This window comes from Globicephala melas, chromosome 10 (assembly GCF_963455315.2).
Source record: "Globicephala melas chromosome 10, mGloMel1.2, whole genome shotgun sequence".
NCBI lineage: Eukaryota > Metazoa > Chordata > Mammalia > Artiodactyla > Delphinidae > Globicephala > Globicephala melas.
Genome location: NC_083323.1, coordinates 96,631,441 through 96,650,673, shown reverse-complemented (window position 1 = coordinate 96,650,673; position 19,233 = coordinate 96,631,441). Strand labels below are relative to the sequence as shown.

Sequence of the window (19,233 nt, the reverse complement as noted above, 5' to 3'; positions counted from 1 at the left end):
CATAATTATCTAGAGAGAGGGAGCTTCTGATCAGCTTGGGGGCTGCACTGTGTGTACCCCCAGGCCCGACTGCAGAGATCTGTCCCTCTACCCCACTCAGCTCCTTCCCCTCCCAAGGAAACCCACACCTGAGATTCAGTAGACAAACTCTCTCTCCCCCAGTGCCCTCTGCTATAGTCTGGGAAACTCTGCCAGGTTCTGAGCCAGAGAAGGAAGAGGACGGCCTCACCCTGCGGACCCCACCCTCCAGGAATGGATTTATGCTTCATTGTTGGTGGCAACTATAGAAACCACAGGTGAGTATGAGTCACAAGGTAGTAAACAGGATTCTTTACTAACAGAGGTTGCCCAGGGCAACCCTGGGAGGGCAGGGCCCTGGATTTCTGGATTGGCCTCTGAAAACCTCCTAGAACACAGAGCTCCCAGACCATGGCACTGGGCCAGGCCAACAAACCCAGATGAATCATTAGCCATTCTTCTGGAGTTCCTGCTCACGACCCCCAAGGTCCTCTCGAACCTGGGCTGATTTCCCTTCCTCAAACTCACCATGCTGGCTCTTGGCTCTTTTTTTTTTCTTTTTTTTAAATTTAATTTTATTTTTGGCTGCGTTGGGTATTCGTTGCTGTGCGCGGGCTTTCTCTAGTTGCGGCGAGCGGGGGCTACTCTTCGTCGTTGCAGTGTGTGGGCTTCTCATTGCAGTGGCTTCTCTCGTTGCGGAGCACGGGCTCTAGGGCACATGGGCTTCAGCAGTTGTGGCGTGCGGGCTTCAGTAGCTGTGGCACACGGGCTTAGTTCCTCCACGGCATGTGGGATCTTCCCGGACCAGAGCTCGAACCCGTGTCCCCTGCATTGGCAGGCGGATTCCTAACCACGGCGCCGCCAGGGAAGTCCTGGCTCTTGGCTCTTGACTTTCCTATCTGAGCTTCCAGCTCCATGATATTTTCTTCCCTCTTCTTTTTACTCAGAAAACACCTATTTATCCTTTAGATCTCAGGTCCCTGAAATCTCGGGACCTTCCCTGACTGCTGGAAGTGTCAGAAACCCCATGAAAAGTGGAATCTTATTTCTCACATCGGTGAAATCAGGGCGCTCTCCATGGAGTCCTCCAGAGCCCAGGCTCCTTCCCCCTCTGCCAGCCTGAGGGCAAGTCCCTCTGCCTGGTCCAAGGAGTACTCAACACACCATTGGAAGAGAATCGATTGCCACCAACTCAAACTCTCTGTCACCTTCTTCCTGCCTGCGCTCAAGGTATCCGCTAGGTCTCTGTCCTACCTGGCTGTTGGCTGTTCTACCACCTTATAAAGGAAAGGTGAGCCTCTTATCAACCGTGTGCAAGAGGAGGGTAGTGGGACTCCCCCCGACCCTGCAACCACCACTGTGGGCGGGCAATAGGCTGCATCGTCCATAGAGAATTTTAAAACATTAACCGTCCCCCAAATGGGCTGCTCTTATTATCACCTCGGGGCGATTCCAAACAACCTCAGTAGGGACTTCCCTGGTGCCGCAGTGGTTAAGGCTCCATGCTCTCAGTGCAGGGGGGCCCGGGTTCAATCCCTGGTCAGGGAACTACATCCCACATGCATGCCGCAACGAAGAGTTTGCATGCCACAACTAAGGAGCCTGCGAGCCACAACTAAGGAGCCAGCAAGCCGCAACTAAGGAGCCTGCCTGCCACAACTAAGACCCGGCGCAACCAAATAAAAACAAATAAATAAATATTGGGGGAAAATGTTAAAAAAAATAAAATAAACAACCTCATTGATAACATATTCCTCCCTGAAAAAATATTTTGTTGGTCTAAGTTCTGAATCTACACAAATGTTGTGGTTTCCACTGGCTTTCAATAATAGATATGTAAACTGCAAATTGGCCTATCTGTGTAATTTAACCTTTAAAAAACATTATATTCAACATAGAATTTAATCCTGAAAACGCCAGTTATACAGTGGGCCCCGGACACCCACCACCTCAGCCCCATGGACCCCTTTCCAGAGTGAGTTTATGAGGATTCCCTCCTTTGGAATCATCTGAGCTCCCTTCACGCTAGGTCAGCACCTCCATCTCTGCAACACGTATCTGTGTTCAAACAGTAGAACCAAAGGAAACCATGACGGCACCTTGACTATAAAGACAAAAGAAATGAATTGAGTTATTTACCTCTGTCTACTTGGACTTTTTAATTTTTTTTGTGTGGTATGCGGGCCTCTCGCTGTTGTGGCCTCTCCCGTTGCGGAGCACAGGCTCCGGACGCGCAGGCTCAGCGGCCATGGCTCACGGGCCCAGCCACTCCGCGGCATGTGGGATCCTCCCGGACCGGGGCACGAACCCGTGTCCCCTGCATCAGCAGGCGGACTCTCAACCACTGCACCACCAGGGAAGCCCTACTTGGACTTTTTATGTGCGTTTAAAAATTTTAAACAGTGAAAAGGAAGGCAAATTACAGGTTAGACTTTTTTTGTTGAGTCAGGACAAACATGAAATGTCATCATTTCTTTTTATGATTATTGCTGAAAATAATTTTGTCTAACGGAGAGGGAAGGTGTTTAATCCATGCCACGTGAGACGCTTCAGGTGTGCCTCAGCCTCTCCCCGCTCCTGGATTTTGTTAGGAATTATTGTTAATTATTATCAATGCTTGGAATGCAAAAGCTTTGTGGCCCCACACAAAAGACACCAAAATGTCAGTTTTGATGAATCCTCCTTTAATCGAATCACCGCAAGCCTGTGACACATCTTCATGTCTTCTCTGTCATGTATGTATTTTTGTTATGGGCACAATATGAAATTAATAAAAAGAAGATATTTTGTGGATGGACCTAGAGATTGTCATACTGAGTGAAGCAAGTCAGACAGAGAAAGACCACTATCATATGATATCTCTTATATGAGGAATCTAAAAAAAGGGTAAAAATGAACTTATTTACAAAACAGAAATAGAGTCACAGATGTAGAAAACAAACTTACGGTTACCGGGGGAAGGGAGGGGAAGGATAAATTGGGAGATTGGGACTGACATATATACACTACTATATATAAAATAGATAACCAGTAAGGACCTACTGTATAGCACAGGGAACACAGTACTCTGTAATGGCCCATATGGGAAAAGAATCTAAAGAAGAGTGGATCTATGTATATGTATAACTGATTCACTTTGCTGTACACCTGAAACCAATACAACATTGTAAATCAACTATACTTCAATAAAAAAAACCTTTTTAAAGAATTTAATAGAAAATGAGTACATAAAGCAGTGCTAAAAAATAAAAAACTAAAATAAAAAGATACTTTGGCCCATGTTGGGGTGTTCTGGATTCAGATATGTCACAGAGGGGCTGCACCTCAAGGCATGCAGAACTTCCTGGACCAGGGATGGAACCCGCGCCCCGAGGAGCAGAAGGGTGGAGTCTTAACCACTGGACCACCAAGGAAGCCCGATGATGGTACTCATTTCCATACACCCCCAATTGTCTAAGGATGCCTGATTCCTGAGGGCGAATCCCTTGAGCACAAAGCAGGTGAAGTTCTGAAGGTGATCATACTTTATATCACGCAGGTGACAGACACATGGCCAAGCACCTTGCCTTATCTGTCTTAAAAATATTCATGATTCTTAAAGAGCGTCTGGGCATTCGATGCCGATCCGCTGTGAGGCGCACCCGTGCCCTGGCTATTCTCAGCCGTGCCAGAGCTCAGCTGGCACCCTCAGCCGTCCTGTCTGGGTCTGTTTTCTCCTTTGCATATTTGCATGACTTCCAGGAGGAGGAAGTGAAAAGTTTCACATTTACTTTCAACAGCTGAACACGATGTCTTTAAATAAAAGGAACCTATATCAGAGGCACTTTAGTGTTTTATATTTTTGCAAACATTTAATGACCTGTAGAAAAAATGTTTCATTAACTTTTGCCCCCAGATTCTTGGATAATGGAAAATCATTCTTTTTTTAAAAAAATTTGGATACGTCTCCTGCCTGCTGTCAATCATCAATCATTTCTCTGCTCATTTGTTTATTCCTACCATGGTCTTATTAGATTAACTTTAACAATGTTATGTGATTCTCCTGTAAATAATGCATTTAACAACAATCATGAAGTACATCTTTTGTAAGCCTGAAACTTACTAGTATTATAGTGTCTTCTCTTCTTCTTGTTAATATGCTCTGAAGCCTAATTATTCTAACAATAAATAATTATTTGCTTATTGGTGCATTTTATTTGTACCATAAACGTAAATTGAACATACAATATGTCAGGTAACATTGTAAGTGCTTTATAATATTAACTCACTTGGTCCTCATACAACCATATGAGATAGATTTTGGGATACAGAGAGATTAAATAACTTGCCCAGGCCACAGAGCTAATTAAGTGTCAGAACTAGCGTTCAAATCAAGGCTGCCTGACTCCACACTTGAGCTAAACAACTGTACTATTGCTGCCTCTCTGAACAAATTGAAGGAAGTCAAGAACAGCTCTGGCCACCTCCCTGGGGAAGTACAATCCCCCCAAAACATTTCTTTTTAAGTTTAATACATTAATAATTAATGAATCTAGGAAAAGGCATACAAGAAGTCATTATATTATTTTGCAAGTTTTTTACAAACTTTATTTTTTATATAAAATTTAAAAGTGAATAGTTTTACTTTTAAAGTTAATATTGATTAAAATTTTAAAAATTACATTTAAAACTCTAAAGAAAAATTTTAGGTCTAAAAAATATGCAAGGATGTATACAGTTTTCCAAAATTTTTTTGGTAGTGGTAACAAGCACAGTTTGAAGACAGCGGTGACAACGGTATTTTCAAAAATGTATTTTGTTGAAGTATAGTTGGTTTACAATGTTGTGTTATTTTCTACTGCACAGCAAAGTGACTCAGTTATACATATATATACTTTCTTGTTCATACTCTTTCCCATGATGGTTTATCACAGGCTATTGAATATAGTTCCCTGTGCTCTACAGCAGGACATTGTTGTTTAGCCATCCTATGTACAATCGTTTGCATCTGCTAACCCCTAACTTCCACTCCATCTCCTACTCCCAACCTCCCTGGGCAGCCACCAGTTGGTTCTCTAGAAGGGAACAGTCTCAAGGAACATTTCAGGAAACTGTCATGTGATTCTTTTTCTGTATTATTTTTTTTTTTGTGTGGTACGCGGCCCTCTCACTGTTGTGGCCTCTCCCGTTGTGGAGCGCAGGCTCAGCGGCCATGGCTCACGGGCCCAGCCGCTCCGCGGCATGTGGGATCTTCCCAGACCAGGGCACGAACCCACGTCCCCTGCATCGGCAGGTGGACTCTCAACCACTGCGCCACCAGGGAAACCCACACTCTTAACCCTCATCCCACAGCCACGTCCCTGTCCAATCTTTAGTTAGTATCTATTTCAAGTTCCATCAGCTGGTGCAGACAGCACCTTCATGGGCTCCGTGGAAGGGACAAGGTCCTACCTTCAAGGAGCACACAGCCTAGTTAAGGAGACGTGACACCCACCACGGAAAGTTTGGTAACAACAAAGGCAGGACGAGTGGCAGGGGTGATGAAAGCAACAGGAGTCAAAGGTAGGAAAGGGCGCGGAGACTGGAGAGGCCCGAGGGTCGGGTGGGCATTGATCTGGGTGGTGCAGAACGTGCAGAAATGGGTCCTATGGTGAGTCGGGAGGGACAAATAGCTCCCCTTCTTCCTCCCTCCGCGAGATACTGATGGAGGGGAAGGAAAATGGAGATGGGACGGGGGAGGGGGCCCCTGAGGAAGGTAGTTCTCTAAATCACCTCTCGGTTGCCCCCTCAGCCATTAGGATTTTCTGTTGGCCTTGGATATGCACTGAGTCCAGATGCCAAGCACAAGCATGTTCCATTCTTACTACCCGATTTTTTTTTAATCTATTTATTTATTTTTGGCTGCGTTGGGTCTTTGTTGCTGCGTGCGGGCTTTCTCTAGTCGCGGCGAGCGGGGGCTACTCTTCGTTGTGATGCGCGGGCTTCTCATTGCAGTGGCTTCTCTTGTTGCAGAGCACGCGCTCTAGGCGTGTGGGCTTCAGTAGCTGGGCACGCGGGCTCAGTAGTTGTGGCGCACGGGCTTAGTTGCTCCGTGGCATGTGGGATCTTCCCGGAGCAGGGCTTGAACCCATGTCCCCTGCATTGGCAGGCGCATTCTTAACCACTGTGCCACCAGGGAAGCCCTACTACCTGATTTTAAGCGCGGTGGCTTCCCAGAAAAATCTGCCAAAGAGAGGACCAGGGCAGGTGACTTTATAAAGGCAAGGGGATGGGGCTTTGGGACGGGCAATCAGGAAGAGGGCTTGGGAGGAGACAGAAGAGTGGAGAGGCTGAACAGATGCTGTGCGGAGTGATATTTTGGGGACGGGATGATGTGTGAAGATGCTTTTTCACCACGTAGCATGAGGGATCTTAGTTCCCCAACCAGGGATCGAACCCGTGCCCCCTGCAGTGGAAGCGAGGAGAGGGGAAGCTCGGAGTCTTAACCACTGGACTGCCAGGGATGTCCCATGAAAATGCTTTTTTTTTTTTTTTTTTTTGTGGTACGCGGGCCTCTCACCGTTGCGGAGCACAGGCTCCGGACGCGCAGGCTCAGCGGCCATGGCTCACGGGCCCAGCCACTCTGCGGCATGTGGGATCCTCCTGGACCGGGGCACGAACCCGTGTCCTCTGCATCGGCAGGCGGACTCTCAACCACTGCGCCACCAGGGAAGCCCGAAAATGCTTTTTTAAGGAAATCTTGCTGGTGGTGAGCTGCAGGTCCTTGTGCTGCAGGACGCAGCCCTGAGCAAGGGCCAACATCACTGCTCAAGGCAGTTTCTTTGAATGCTAAGCTGACGTTTAGGATGGAAACAAGGCAGCTGGTTTCTTCTGGTTTTCTTCCCCTACGGCAGGCTTACCCACAGTAACCCACTTATCTTCTACAGGAGAGCGGTGAGAAGTGCAGGCTTTGGGGTCAGACAAATGTGAGTTCAAATCCTGGCTTTTCCTCTTGCTAACTTTGTCCTCATGAGCGTGTCATGTAACCTCTCCGAGCCTGTTCCCTCATCTGTTATAATGAGGATAATATCTAACTCGTAGGGCTTTTGTGAGGATTAAATGAAATTACACATGTCAAGTGCTAAGTTATTCCTGCACCTAGTAATTGCTTTATTAAAAAGTTAGCTGTTATTATTATAATAGTCCTAAAGTGTAGTAGTATTATCCTCATTTTACATACAAGGGTGGAGACTTGGGGAAGTCAAGTTCACCTGCCCCAGAAGCCCTTCTGAAGGGCCCTGCCTTTGAACAAAGACAGGAAGGAACACATGAGGCCATGACTGAAGGTCACCTAGGCAGATGGAAAGGATCAATGCAAAATTAGAGTGGAGACGCGCATAAAATAGGGGCGAGGTCAGAGGATGCATGCGCCCAAATGCTCACAGAGGTCTTCTGGTGGAGGCTCATGGTTGGACCAAATGCCCGCTCTGAAGCCCTGTTGGATGTAGGGATTGGATCCCAGCTGTTCCACATGCTGGTTTTGTGTCCTTAGCCAAGTTACTTTACCCCTGAGACTCATTCTTGCATCTGGCAAGCGGGGATAATACCAGCAGCCCTGCTCCACTGGGTTGTGCTGAGGAGAAGGGTGACTGTTCTACACTGAGCACAGCGCTGGGCACGTAGGACAGCTCCTGAAACCTAGGGGCTGCCCACGTGACCCCCAAACTGAGAACCTGGGTCTCTGAAGGATGGGGAGAGGATCCAAGGCTTCTGAATGCTGCTAAAATGACCCGAATTGTGGTCCAGTTATCCACAGAGGGGTCTGTGATTCAGAGAAGGGTATTCCCCAGAGCATGAGGAAATTACTATAAGCTTGAGCAGGCGGTATGTGGGTCAGTGATGAGAAAGAACTTCCTGAAATTCAGGGTTGTCAAATTAAATTAGAAAAAACAATTTGGGACTGTTGCGCCAGCGTCTGCTCTAGGAGTAAAATATCTGCCCATCTTCCTGGGCTGGGCCAGAAGTGTCATAATGAGATACACATGTCACGGCAAGGGCTGGCTGTGAGCCTGGACTCAGTGACAGGGGCCAGAGAGCTCATAGAAGCTGACCATGTTGGGGGCAGGGGGCAGGGCGAGCTGTTCTAGCTTTGGAAACGTGCAAGGACTGACCCAAAGCCTTAAGACTCTTCATTCCGTGTGCTTTTTGTTTTTTTTTGTTTTTTTTTTTTTGCGGTACGCGGGCCTCTCACCGCTCTGGCCTCTCCCGTCGCGGAGCACAGGCTCCGGACGCGCAGGCTCAGCGGCCATGGCTCACGGGCCCAGCCGCTCTGCGGCATGTGGGATCCTCCCGGACCGGGGCACGAACCCGTGTCCCCTGCATCGGCAGGCGGACTCTCAACCACTGCGCCACCAGGGAAGCCCTCCGTGTGCTTTTGAGTCACTCAGGGGCTGAGCAGGTGGACACCCGGTGTCAGCACAGACCTGAGGGAGGAAACCAAATGACTGTTTGGAGGAAGGGGCTGTCACTGATCAGAGCCACTTGAACAAAGGCACGGACTGGGCAGCAGCCTCGCTGGCGGTTGTCAGGCAGCAGTGAGGACCGTCTGCCAAGGACATTAGTCAGCCTTTCTGCACAGGGAGGAGTGTCAGGTTGTGAGACCACATGGCTGCCATCCAGCTGGGAAAGGCCACTCCTGGCCCACAGACCAAGTCAAATCTACCTGCAGTTCCAGGAATTGCCACTAGGGGAGAACACGGCTCCCAAGGACAAGGAGGCAAGTCAAGGCCACGAACTAAAACGCCTCCAGAGATTTTTCACTTTTGCTGCCTTCTCCTCATTCTTGAAGGCCTGAGCTCCCTGGGAGGAGAAAGGAGCAGGGAGCGTTCCCACAGGTGTGGACTCGGCGCCGTCGCCTTGGCCTTCCTGCGGAAATGCTGGGCATCCTGAGCCATGGAGGCCCTCCCGGTCTTGCTACGATGCCACAGCCCCTCCAGGGACCCATTGTGTCAGGAGCAGGAGGGGGCCTGGCCAGAGCACAGACCCGAACATTCACACACCTGACTCCAAGGTCTGCCTCAGGAGATCCCAAGAAGGGCCTTTGGGGCCCCCAGCTCCGCTCCTATGCCCTTTCCCCATCACCTTCCACCAGAGGCAAAGGCCACACTCTCCCAGTGCCCCAGTTTTGGCTTAATGTGAGAAAAGCATCCGATGAACTCCCTGAGGCAGAGGGAGCCCTTTGTCCCCACCAAGGCAGGCACTGCTAAGCCCGGGCGTTCTCTCTCCAGAGCCGTCACCATCCAGAGAATCCTTCTGGTCATAATATTCTAGGACACCCACTACTGATCCATCAGAACTGGCGCGCAGGGTACAACTTATGTGACATGGTTGTCTTAAGGGGCCAGAAGCCTTTAGAAGGAGCGCCACTGAAGAAATGCTGAAGGGGCAGTAATGAACCAGCAATGCACAACTGAAGTTAGGGAAGAATTCCAGGTATTTAAAAAACAAAGACCGTCCTTTTGGGCAGGGGCAGAGAGATGACAGCGTAGGCACATCTACCTGCAAGTCCGTTCTATCTGAGTCCTTTAGCAAATCAAGGCCGTTCAACTCCACAGACACCAATGCCAGGCCTGCACAGGCTCCTGTGCTAGGGGCTCCCTGCCCTCAAGGAGTCCCGTGAAGGGCATGAGCACATAAGCCAACAGCAGCAGAATTAGGCAGAATATGAGTGGTGCCTTTCAAAGAAACACAATGGCCAAGGCATTGAAAGTGGGGAGGAAAGCCATCACTCTGGTTGGAGGATCCTCAGGAAAATGTCCTGAAGGAAGCAGGACCTTGAAGGAGGCAGAAGTGGAGATGGGGGGACAAGGGGTCAGGAACGTTAGTTATGCCAGCTGGGGGGAATGCTTGAGCAAAGGCGTGGAGCCAGGGAAGCCCAGGCAGAGTCAGAGGATGGGGACACATCCAGGGACGGAGCAGGGGAGCAGAAAGTGAAAGCAGGAAGTATGACTGGGGCCGTGCCTTGGAGGTCTTTGCATGCCAGCAAGAGGTTTGTCCTCCGAAGCCACCACCCAGAAATCGGCACCCAGGACGGGGAGGCTCTCAGGAGGCTTTGGGAAGCCTGCCCTTTCCCTCTTTCTTTCTAAACACTTCTCTGTGTCTTTGCTCATGCCGTTCCCTCCTCCAGAAATGCCCTTCCCTCCTACTCTGGTCAACAAACTCCTACTCAACCTTAGAGTCCCGGTACAAAGTTCACCTCCTCTGTGAAGCCTTCCCTGGCTCCCTTATGTAGCTATTAGTCCCCCCAAAGTACTCCCCCAGCTCTTGGCTCATTCCTTATATGTAACTTATAGATCAATGTTCTGTCCCCCATTAGTCTATCTGTCTCCCCATTAGTTTGTAAGTTCCTGGAAGTCAGGGGCTATCTCTATACTAGGAATTATACTATTCTTATACTAGTCTTCATACTAGGAATGCATATTCTATATACTCCTAGCGCCTTGCACAGAGAACACTGCCAGTAAGTGGGGCAGGGACGGAGGGCATCAGTTCTGGTCTGAGGCGCTGTCAGCTGTGCCCCGTGGCCTGGCCTCCTGGTTTTATCTGCTTCACATGACCTGGTACCTCCCAGCTCGAGCCCTCAGCTTCTCCCGCCCCCAGCTCTGGAGGGAGGAAGACACACCTCCCATCAGCTCCCTCACTGCCAGTGCCTGCTAGCACCTCATTAACCCAGCTGGCCCCCGCCCTGCCCTGAGAGGTGTGGGCTGGGCAGAGTTCAGGGATCAAGGGAGTCTCCCTGACCTTTCTGCCCATGAGGAAGGGGAGAAGGGACTAAGGGCCCACTACACCAGCCCCAGAAGTCACCCTCATGCTGTACTGGACAGAGGCTTTTGATCCTCAGAGCTCTGCTCTTGGACAGACAGACACTTCACTAGCCGTGGGGTCCAGCTGGGGACTTGATGGGGACCATCTGCACTGGGGCAGAAACGGAGGCACCGAGGGATAGGACTCAGGCTAGGGGGAACTCCCTGGCGGTCCTGTGGTTAGGACTCCGCGCTTTCATTGCCGAGGGCGCAGGTTCAATTCCTGGTCAGGGAACTAAGATCCCACAAGCTGTGTGGCACGGCCAAAAAAAGTGTGTGTGGGGGGGCGGAATGTGAGGGAAGGCGGGGTGGGGAGAAAGACATGTACCCCGGTGCCCCCCAGTAGAGGCCAACCCGCCAACCTGCCAGCTCTTCCAGCTTCATTCAGCTCCCTGAGCTGTGTTCCCCTCTGAGCCTGTCGCAGGCAGGGGTCTCCTCTCCACAGCGCAGAAGGGACCAGGCAGGCTGTGAGACGAACCATCTGACGAGGCCGGAATGGAACAGATAGAACACAGGAGTCCGGCCTCCCACCCGCCACGTTCCTGCGGCCACTCCTCCAGCTTCTTTCCCTGATAACGTCTCCTCCCAGACAGGCTGGAGACCCGGCCCTGGGGCAGTGGCGGGTGGAGGTTGGATCTCAGCCTCGAGACAAGTGAAAGGGTTAACGCTCCTGTGTCCACTGGCCTAGTGTAGCCAGCTCTCTCAGCGCCTGTAAGTCCGGGCTTGCCTCTGGTGTTCTCTCAGTTTCCATTCCTCTCTTACTCCTTCCACTTGGGAGGACACCCCTGGCACCAGCAGTGTGTGGGGTGTCATTTAATACTGCCAGTAATCAGCACCTCCTTTACTGGCTCTCTTTCCCTCATGGCTACTCTTGTCATCCCTGAATCCCTCTCTCTCTCTCTCTCTCTCAGACACACACACGCGCGCACACACACACACACACACACACACACACACACACACACACGAGGAATGGGAAAAAGGGCTTCTGTCCACCGCAATTCCTGCCCCACACAACTTCTCTCCCTAAAATGGATCCAGATCAACTGGGAGGCAGGAAGCAGGAGGTAGGATGCAGAGAGCTGCAGGTGCCAACAGCCCTTCTGAACTAACAGAGCAATCGCATAACAGCAAGCTCAGAACAAGAGAATAGTGGAGGGCAGACGAAATTAGAAAGTATCAAAGGATAAAGATTCCTCTTCCAGATCAAACAGAGTCATCAGAGTCGAGGATTGGAACACTTCAGATCATTTGTGGGTTTAATATGCCAGCAAAGAGAGGAGAGAGATTGGACACCCTTTCCCCAGTGATACAATGAGAGGATGTCTGTACACTTCACTGCATAGCCATTTTTTAAAATAAATTTATTTATTTATTTTAAATTCATTTTTGGCTGTGTTGGGTCTTCATTGCTGCGCGCGGGCTTTCTCTAGTTGCGGCGAGCGGGGGCTACTCTTTGTTGTGGTGCGCGGGCTTCTCATTGCGGTGGCTTCTCTTGTTGCGGAGCACGGGCTCTAGGTGCGCGGGCCTCAGTAGTTGTGGCTCGTGGGCTCTAGAGCACAGGCTCGGTAGTTGTGGCGCACGGGCTTACTTGTTCTGCGGCATGTGGGATCTTCCCGGACCAGGGCTCGAACCCGTGTCCCCTGCATTGGCAGGTGGATGCTTAACCACTGCACCACCAGGGATGTCCCCGCATAGCCATTTTACAGAAGGAAGAACCAGGACAGGGTGGCGGGCTGGAGGCATTCAGGCCTGCTCCCCCCACCTCTCCCCCCACACTGGGTCTTCAGCTTCATGGGTGAGAAGACAATGACCACACATCCATGGACACTTCTGATTCCATGTCGGCGTTTCTGTCAGATGATGTGTCCTGATCTGGGAATGTGAAAATGTGCCCTTTATTTTGCTGCCGGCTGTAGGTGCTGGGACGCCCTCCTGAAGCCTTCAATGTGGCTGTTTGCCAGTGAAGAGCGTGGGCGCCCCCATCTGATACCCCTGTCCTCCCAAGCCCCAGACTTGGTTAATGGGAGAAGTGTTGGGTCAGCCTCAGCCTGGCACCAGACGCCATCCTTCGAGCAAAGGTGAAGTCCAACCTTCTACCAGATGGCTGGAGCCGGCAAGCAGAGATAAGGGTCACACTTTGGACTCCACAGCCAGAGGTGGGGGCAGAGCCCCCGGGGTCCGTGAACCCCGACACCCCTTCTGCTGCGGGTCCTGCTCCCCTGCCTGGTTAAAGGAGGAAGACGGGGCCGAGACCAGGGCAGTGGGGGGCTAGTCAGTCACTCACAGCACGCGCAAAGCGAGGTGGGCACCTGCTGCGGGTCACTCAGTCATCACCGCCGCCCGGCCGGGGGGAGGGGGGCGCGGGGGGTTTGCAGCGCGGGAGAGCGGCGGGCAAGCCAGGGTGGGCGGCGACTTCAGGGGCGAGGGGAAGCGGGGAGGGGTCCCTGCGGAGCGAGCCCTCCTCGGCGGGGGAAGGTGGTGGCCGCAGCCCGGGCAGAGCCGCTCAGTCCCCAGGGCCCCATGGGCGCCCACTGCGCCACGGGTCCGGTGCCCGCGGGAGAGGGAGGAGCCAGCCCGACGCCCCGCCCCTCCGGCCCGCCCCTCCCGGCCCGGCCCCGCGCTGCGCTGTACTGGCCCCGCGGGCCGCTCGGTCCCAGACCTGGCCGGGCCGAGAGGTGGGCATCGCCGGGGGAGCAATCGGCGACCGGGGGGCTGGCAGCGCGGGCAGCGGGCGCCGGGACACCTGCGGACACAGGTGAGTGGCGGGAGGGCGGGGGCGGGGCGCCGGGGCTGTGGGCGCGGGGCCGAGAGAAGGGGAAGCCGGGTCAAAGCTCGGAAAGGACCCCGGGGAGGAAGAGGGACTCAGAGCCCTAGGAGGGAGGATTATTGGGAGGGGGCCCAGGAGACAAGGAACGTTGTCCCCTGCTCATAAATCAGAGGAAAAGTAAGGGGCGGGCTGCGCGGGATTCTGGGGCCGCCTGGAGGGAGACCAGCACCTGCTTAGGAGGTCTCTCCTCTCCAGGCCCTGCCGCCCCAGTGAGCGGGTCCTCTATCAGGTTTAGGGGGAGGGGATGGCGCCCCGCGCGCGAGGCTCCCAGCCCCACGGAGGAGTTCCCACTGGCTGGGGAAGACCTAACAGAGCCTGCTCCCCCTCGGCTCGTCTGTAAGGCCAGCGGCCGGATAGCTGTCTGTGGCCTGGAGGGTCCAGGTAAGGGGTGGGGCAAGCTTTTCAGTAAAAGACCAGATAGTAAATATTTCAGACTCTGAAGCCGCTGTGGTCTCTGTCACAGCTAGCAGGAACGTAGTCACAGACAACTGGCCAAGGAGGCGATGTGGCTGTGTTCCCATAACACTTTATTTATGGACATGGAAATTTGAATTTCATATAATCTTCATATGTTGTGAAATATTATTCTTCTTTTCACTTTTTCCAACTATTTAAACATGTAAAAAACATGCTTAGCTTGTGGGCTGTGCAAAAACAGGTGGCAGGCGGGGCTGCGTCCAACGGGGCCCGTCCAGCTCGCCACCCCAGACACTCATCCCCCACTCCCGTGTTTGGAGGAGGGGAGGGTGTAGCTAGGTGCAAGGGGCATCCTGGATGCCTGGGGGCCTCCAGGAACCGAGGGACCCTTGCTCCCAGCTACTCTTAGGACTTCAGCATCCTTTGAGGCCAGGGTGGGAGCTGGTACCCCAAATGCGCAAATGTGAGGGAAGGGGCATGGTTCCAAGGGGCTTCCTACCCAGCATGTCGGGGTGTGCCCAACCCCCACCAAGTAGTAGATGAGGCAGCTGTGCTCTCCCACCAAGTAGTCTTGGCCTTCCCTCTCCCCTTCCCTCTCTTCCCCTCCCCCTCCCCTCTCTGTCTCCAGCCTGGCGTTACCCACTGATCAAGGCTGGCCCTTCCATTCCTTATTTTCTCTCTGCAGCCTCAGCGGGTCCCTTTCTCCTGAACATTGGAGTTATGACCCTTGGGAGGTGACCCAGGAGAGAAGGGATGCACGCCTTTGGTCCTCCCAATGGGGGTCGCCTCCAAGGACTGGTGGCCTCCCGCATTGAGACCTATGGGGGCCGGCTTCGGGCCTCCACCCTGAGTACTCCTGGTAGCCTCTATCCCCGAGGAGGCCCCGTGCTGGTGAGTCCAGGCTGTGTCCCAAAGGTGACCGGGGTGGGGCAGGGGGGAGGACACCCAGGCTTTAAAGTCTCTGTCCCCTTGCCAGGCCTTGGACTGCTCTGTTCTTAGCCCGCACCCCTGCCTTCTTTCGTGGGTTGTGAGGGAGAGGATGGCCGTGCTGGGCCAGGCTCCCGGGACTCCACACCCATCCCAGACAGATGGGGCAGGTGAGGCAGAGAGCCAGGAGGGGCCAGGCCCTCAGTGCTGTTAGACTGGTCACAGGCACGGAGCTGGTGGGGAAGGTCACCAAACCCAGGGTTTGGCACCTCCCAGACTCCCACCTCTACTTGCGAGGAGCTGGTGGGCTCCTTGAAACCTGCCTCCCTCTGAGTCAGGCCTGGAAGAACAAAGGTTCAAGGTGTTCCTACTCTACAGGTGGGGAGGGGTGTGAGGGCCTGCCCACCTCCACCCCAGCTCCACCCTCCTGGCGGCCTCCAGTGCTACCAAAGAAATGGGCGTGGAGGCGCAGCAGTCTTTCCCTCAGCCTCCAGGCTCTCCCTCCACCTTGAGGTCAGTTCTGCTTCGGCCGAGGGTACCCCCTGCCTGACTGGAGGAGGGTTTGGCCCTGGGAGGCAGCTGAGGGTGGGAAGGGAGACTAGGATGTCTGTGGGGTAAATCAGGCCACGGGCAGATCAAGGAATGTGACCAGGCCTGCCCAGGAGGAGACTTCTGGGCCAGGCCTCAGCTTCGCACACGGAAGGGCAGCCACTCCCAGCTGGAGGGGACATGCCCCGGGGAGGAGGCCGCACGTGTGAGGCCCCCCATCCCCACGTGCGCAGGAGGCTGTGAGGGCCCCAGAATGCGTGTGCACCGGGCACCGTGCAGGCACGGCCGTGGTGCAGGGAGCACACACGGGAGTGGGGCTGGAGGGGGACACCGGGACACACGCAGAGCCTGGGCATGTGCGTGCCAGAGCTGCTCTGCACGAGGCCCCTGGGCGCCTGGGCCCGGCGGCCCCTGCCTGGCTCAGTGGCCTCCCTGGAAGTGGCTACTGTGACTCAGGGCCAGAGCGGCTCTCACCAAACTGGTTTGAGGGGAGAGGTGAGCCGGCCCAACTTGCTGGTGTAGGGGATGCTGTCCAGAGCCAAGCCAGGCCCCACTGCTTGTCTGGGACTTCTGTGGGGAGAGGACACCCCCAGAACTCCCCCATTCCTCCTCCAGGATCCCAGTGGCCGACACCTCCAAGGCTATGTCCCCTTTACCAAGGGTTCTGGCCCGGCCCGAGGCCTGTCTCCCCTGAGGCTGCGAGAACCAGAGCCTGAGAAGAGGCATGGAGGCCCCTTTGGGGCTGGGACACCTCACTTCCCCAAACTCAAGGTAAGGGGTCCCTCTCCTCCCATCCCCAAGCTCACAGCCTGAGCTGCGACGTCCTCCAGAGACCATCAGAGCTGAGAACATGGGAGCCCCTCCAAGAAGCAGGGTGCGGCTCTGTCTAGAGACCCTCTCAGGGGAGCATCTCTAAGCCAGGCTGCCTCGTAATGATGTCCGTTTGATGGGCAAGTGTCAAAATGTTCCTGAGACCACTGGTTCCCTAAGTGCCGTTCTGGTCTCCACCTGAAGGTCCCTCTGAAGGGTTCTGTCTCAGGAGAGCCCTGGAAGCTATCTTTCTGGTCAGGGAGCCCAGGTCAGACCCCTCTGTCCAGGGACCTTTCTGCAGACAAGGTGCCTCTCCATGCGTGTTCCGGCCACACCCTGTACCCCGTAATCCCAGCCAGGATTGATCCTCGTCCCTCGGGCCTGCAGGTCCTCACTCAAGCTCAGGGCAACTTGCCACCACACACACACACACACACACACACACACACACACAGACACACGCACGCACGCACACACGCAGCCCTTCCCGGGCCAGGAAGTGGCCAGGACTAATCCCCTCTCGGCGCCCCCAGGAAGTCACCAGAGCCCATCAGCTGGAGATGAGGCTGCACACGTTCAGCATGTTTGGGATGCCCCGCCTGCCCCCAGAGGACCGGCGGCACTGGGAGATCGGAGAGGACGGTGACAGCAGCCTGGCCATTGAGAAGTCCTGGAAGGAGCTGGTGCCTGGACACAAGGTGGGCCCAGGACACAGTGTCTGACCCCGTGGGGTCCTAGACACACACACACACACACACACACACACACACACACACACACCCCCCTCACCTCTGCCCTGGAGGAGGGAAAGGCCTTGGGAAGTGGGGTCTGCAGGGACAGCACTTGGAGGCATCTTGCTGTAACTTCAGATCCCGGCCCCGCCACATACTAGCGAGACCTCGGTCAAGACAGCAAACCTCTCTGCGTCTCGGTGGCCTCCTCTGTGACCTGGGGATAACGCCCCCTACACACTGGAGGATTGGTGGAGGGTTAAAGGCTTTCTGTGCAGTAGATCTGGTAGCAGTCAGCAGATGGCATCTGCTGGTCTTGTCATCATTCCCCAGCTGAACCAGCCCTATCCCCACCCAGGAGATGAGCCGGGAGCTCTGCCACCAGCAGGAAGCGCTGTGGGAGCTACTGACCACCGAGCTCATCTATGTGCGGAAGCTCAAGATCATGACGGATGTGAGCCGCCCTACCCCCGCCACATCCCCGGCAGCCCCGCCCCTGGGCCCCATCCTTGGCCCTTTACCGTGTCCCTCGAATCACTCCCCCCACCCGGTTCTCCAGACCGGAAGGGGCACGGCTGTTGGGGAGAAGGGGCAGGACATCAAGATTCCCCTGACCTGAGACCCGCCCGGGGTCTTGGGAGAGAGGCTCGTGGTATGAAGGTGGGGGTGGGGATGCTGTGAAGGGCTGGCTAGGCTGGGGTCTGAGAGGAGGAGGTCAGACGCTGAAAGCCCTCCCTGCATCCAGCTCCTAGCCGCCGGTCTGCTGAACTTGCAACGAGTGGGGCTGCTGACGGAAGTGAGTGGGCACTTGGGGTGTGGGACCCAGGGAGTGGGGGCGGGGTCACAGAGCGGAATTGCAACCCCCATTTACCCTGCCCTCCCCACTCCCCTCCTTGCCCTAGACCCCAAGCAGGCTGCAGGTCCCACCCAGCCCCTGCCACTCGGGCTTAGCCGTCCCTGCCTGCCCACCGCCTGTGCTGCCCGCAGGTCACCTGCCGAGGCATGTTCTGCTCCCTCCTCCAGGTGTCAGCTGAGACCCTGTTTGGAAATGTCCCTAGCCTGATCCGAGCCCACCAGAGCTTTTGGGAAGAGGTGCTGGGGCCCACCCTGGAGGAGACGCGAGCCTCGGGCCAGCCTCTGGACCCGGTCAGCCTGCAAAACGGCTTCCTGTCGGTGAGGCGGGGAGAAGGGCCCCATCTGGATGGGGCAGGACTGGGAGAGCCCCAAGGGGTCCTGTCCGCTGGAATGCTCATACCACTGGCACCCTGCCGTGACTCGAGGGGGTCCAAGGGCACGACCCCTACCCCTAAATACCACCTCACCTCCTCCCTCCATTCCACCAGTATGACCTCTGTCCCGAAGGCCCTTTGGGCTTCTGGAGCGCCCAGAGGGAGGGCAGCTATCTCAGGGAAGGGCTACACCTAAGCTCTCATCGACCGTGAAATCTTATGTCCGGGACAGAGACCCATCCACAAGCAGCAGGGGCCTAAGCGACTTGTCCCTCAGGGGCCTGGGGGGAGGGGAGTGAAAGGCCACAGGGTACCCAGGGCGTGAAGGGTGATAAGAGAAAGCAAGAGGCCCAGGATCTGACTTCCTCCCAGTTCACTGGCCAGGGAAACGTGGCCTTGCAGAGTTGGATTGGGGTAGAGAGGCAGGGGGACAGTCTCCTGGGGCCGTTGGTGGCCCTCTTCCCCAGGAGCAGGGCTCTGGGCAAGCCTCAGGTCACCACCCCGTGGCTGGGCTGAAATGGGATCCGCAGTGCCCTGAAAACGGTCCAGCTAAATTATTGATGGCGGGTGAGGTCCAGAGCAGTGGGGCGTGGCGGGGGCTGGGGATGGAGCTCAGAGGGCGGCAGCGGGTCGGCCCCTCGGGACCTCAACTCCTCCTTGGAATCCAGAGAGGGGGGCTGGAAGTGGTGGGGGGTTGGGATTGGCGGGAGCTGGACTAAGGATCTAGGCCAGGCTCCTTCCCCTGCCCGCTCCCCGCCCCACACCTGTCCCTCCAGTTCAGCCAGCGCTTCCAGCCCTACGTCCTGTACTGCCTGCGAGTGAAGCAGACCATGGCCTACGCCTGGAAGCAGCAGGACAACGACCCTCTCTTCCGCACCTTCCTGCAGGTGGGAGAGGGGCTG

General features: G+C 54.7%; 1 protein-coding gene across 1 annotated transcript in view; it reads left to right on the top strand.

The window, feature by feature from the left end:
- The window catches only part of PLEKHG6 (pleckstrin homology and RhoGEF domain containing G6), a 39,952-nt gene that overhangs the window by 9,975 nt on the left and 10,744 nt on the right, over positions 1-19,233 (top strand). The window contains exons 3-12 of the mRNA XM_070046425.1: positions 163-296; positions 12,758-13,142; positions 13,864-14,049; positions 14,771-14,976; positions 16,177-16,332; positions 16,905-17,069; positions 17,461-17,556; positions 17,848-17,898; positions 18,126-18,275; positions 19,108-19,218. Of these exons, the coding sequence (XP_069902526.1) occupies positions 14,839-14,976; positions 16,177-16,332; positions 16,905-17,069; positions 17,461-17,556; positions 17,848-17,898; positions 18,126-18,275; positions 19,108-19,218 (867 nt within the window). The 5' untranslated portion in view covers positions 163-296; positions 12,758-13,142; positions 13,864-14,049; positions 14,771-14,838. The remainder of the gene's footprint in view (positions 1-162; positions 297-12,757; positions 13,143-13,863; positions 14,050-14,770; positions 14,977-16,176; positions 16,333-16,904; positions 17,070-17,460; positions 17,557-17,847; positions 17,899-18,125; positions 18,276-19,107; positions 19,219-19,233) is intronic.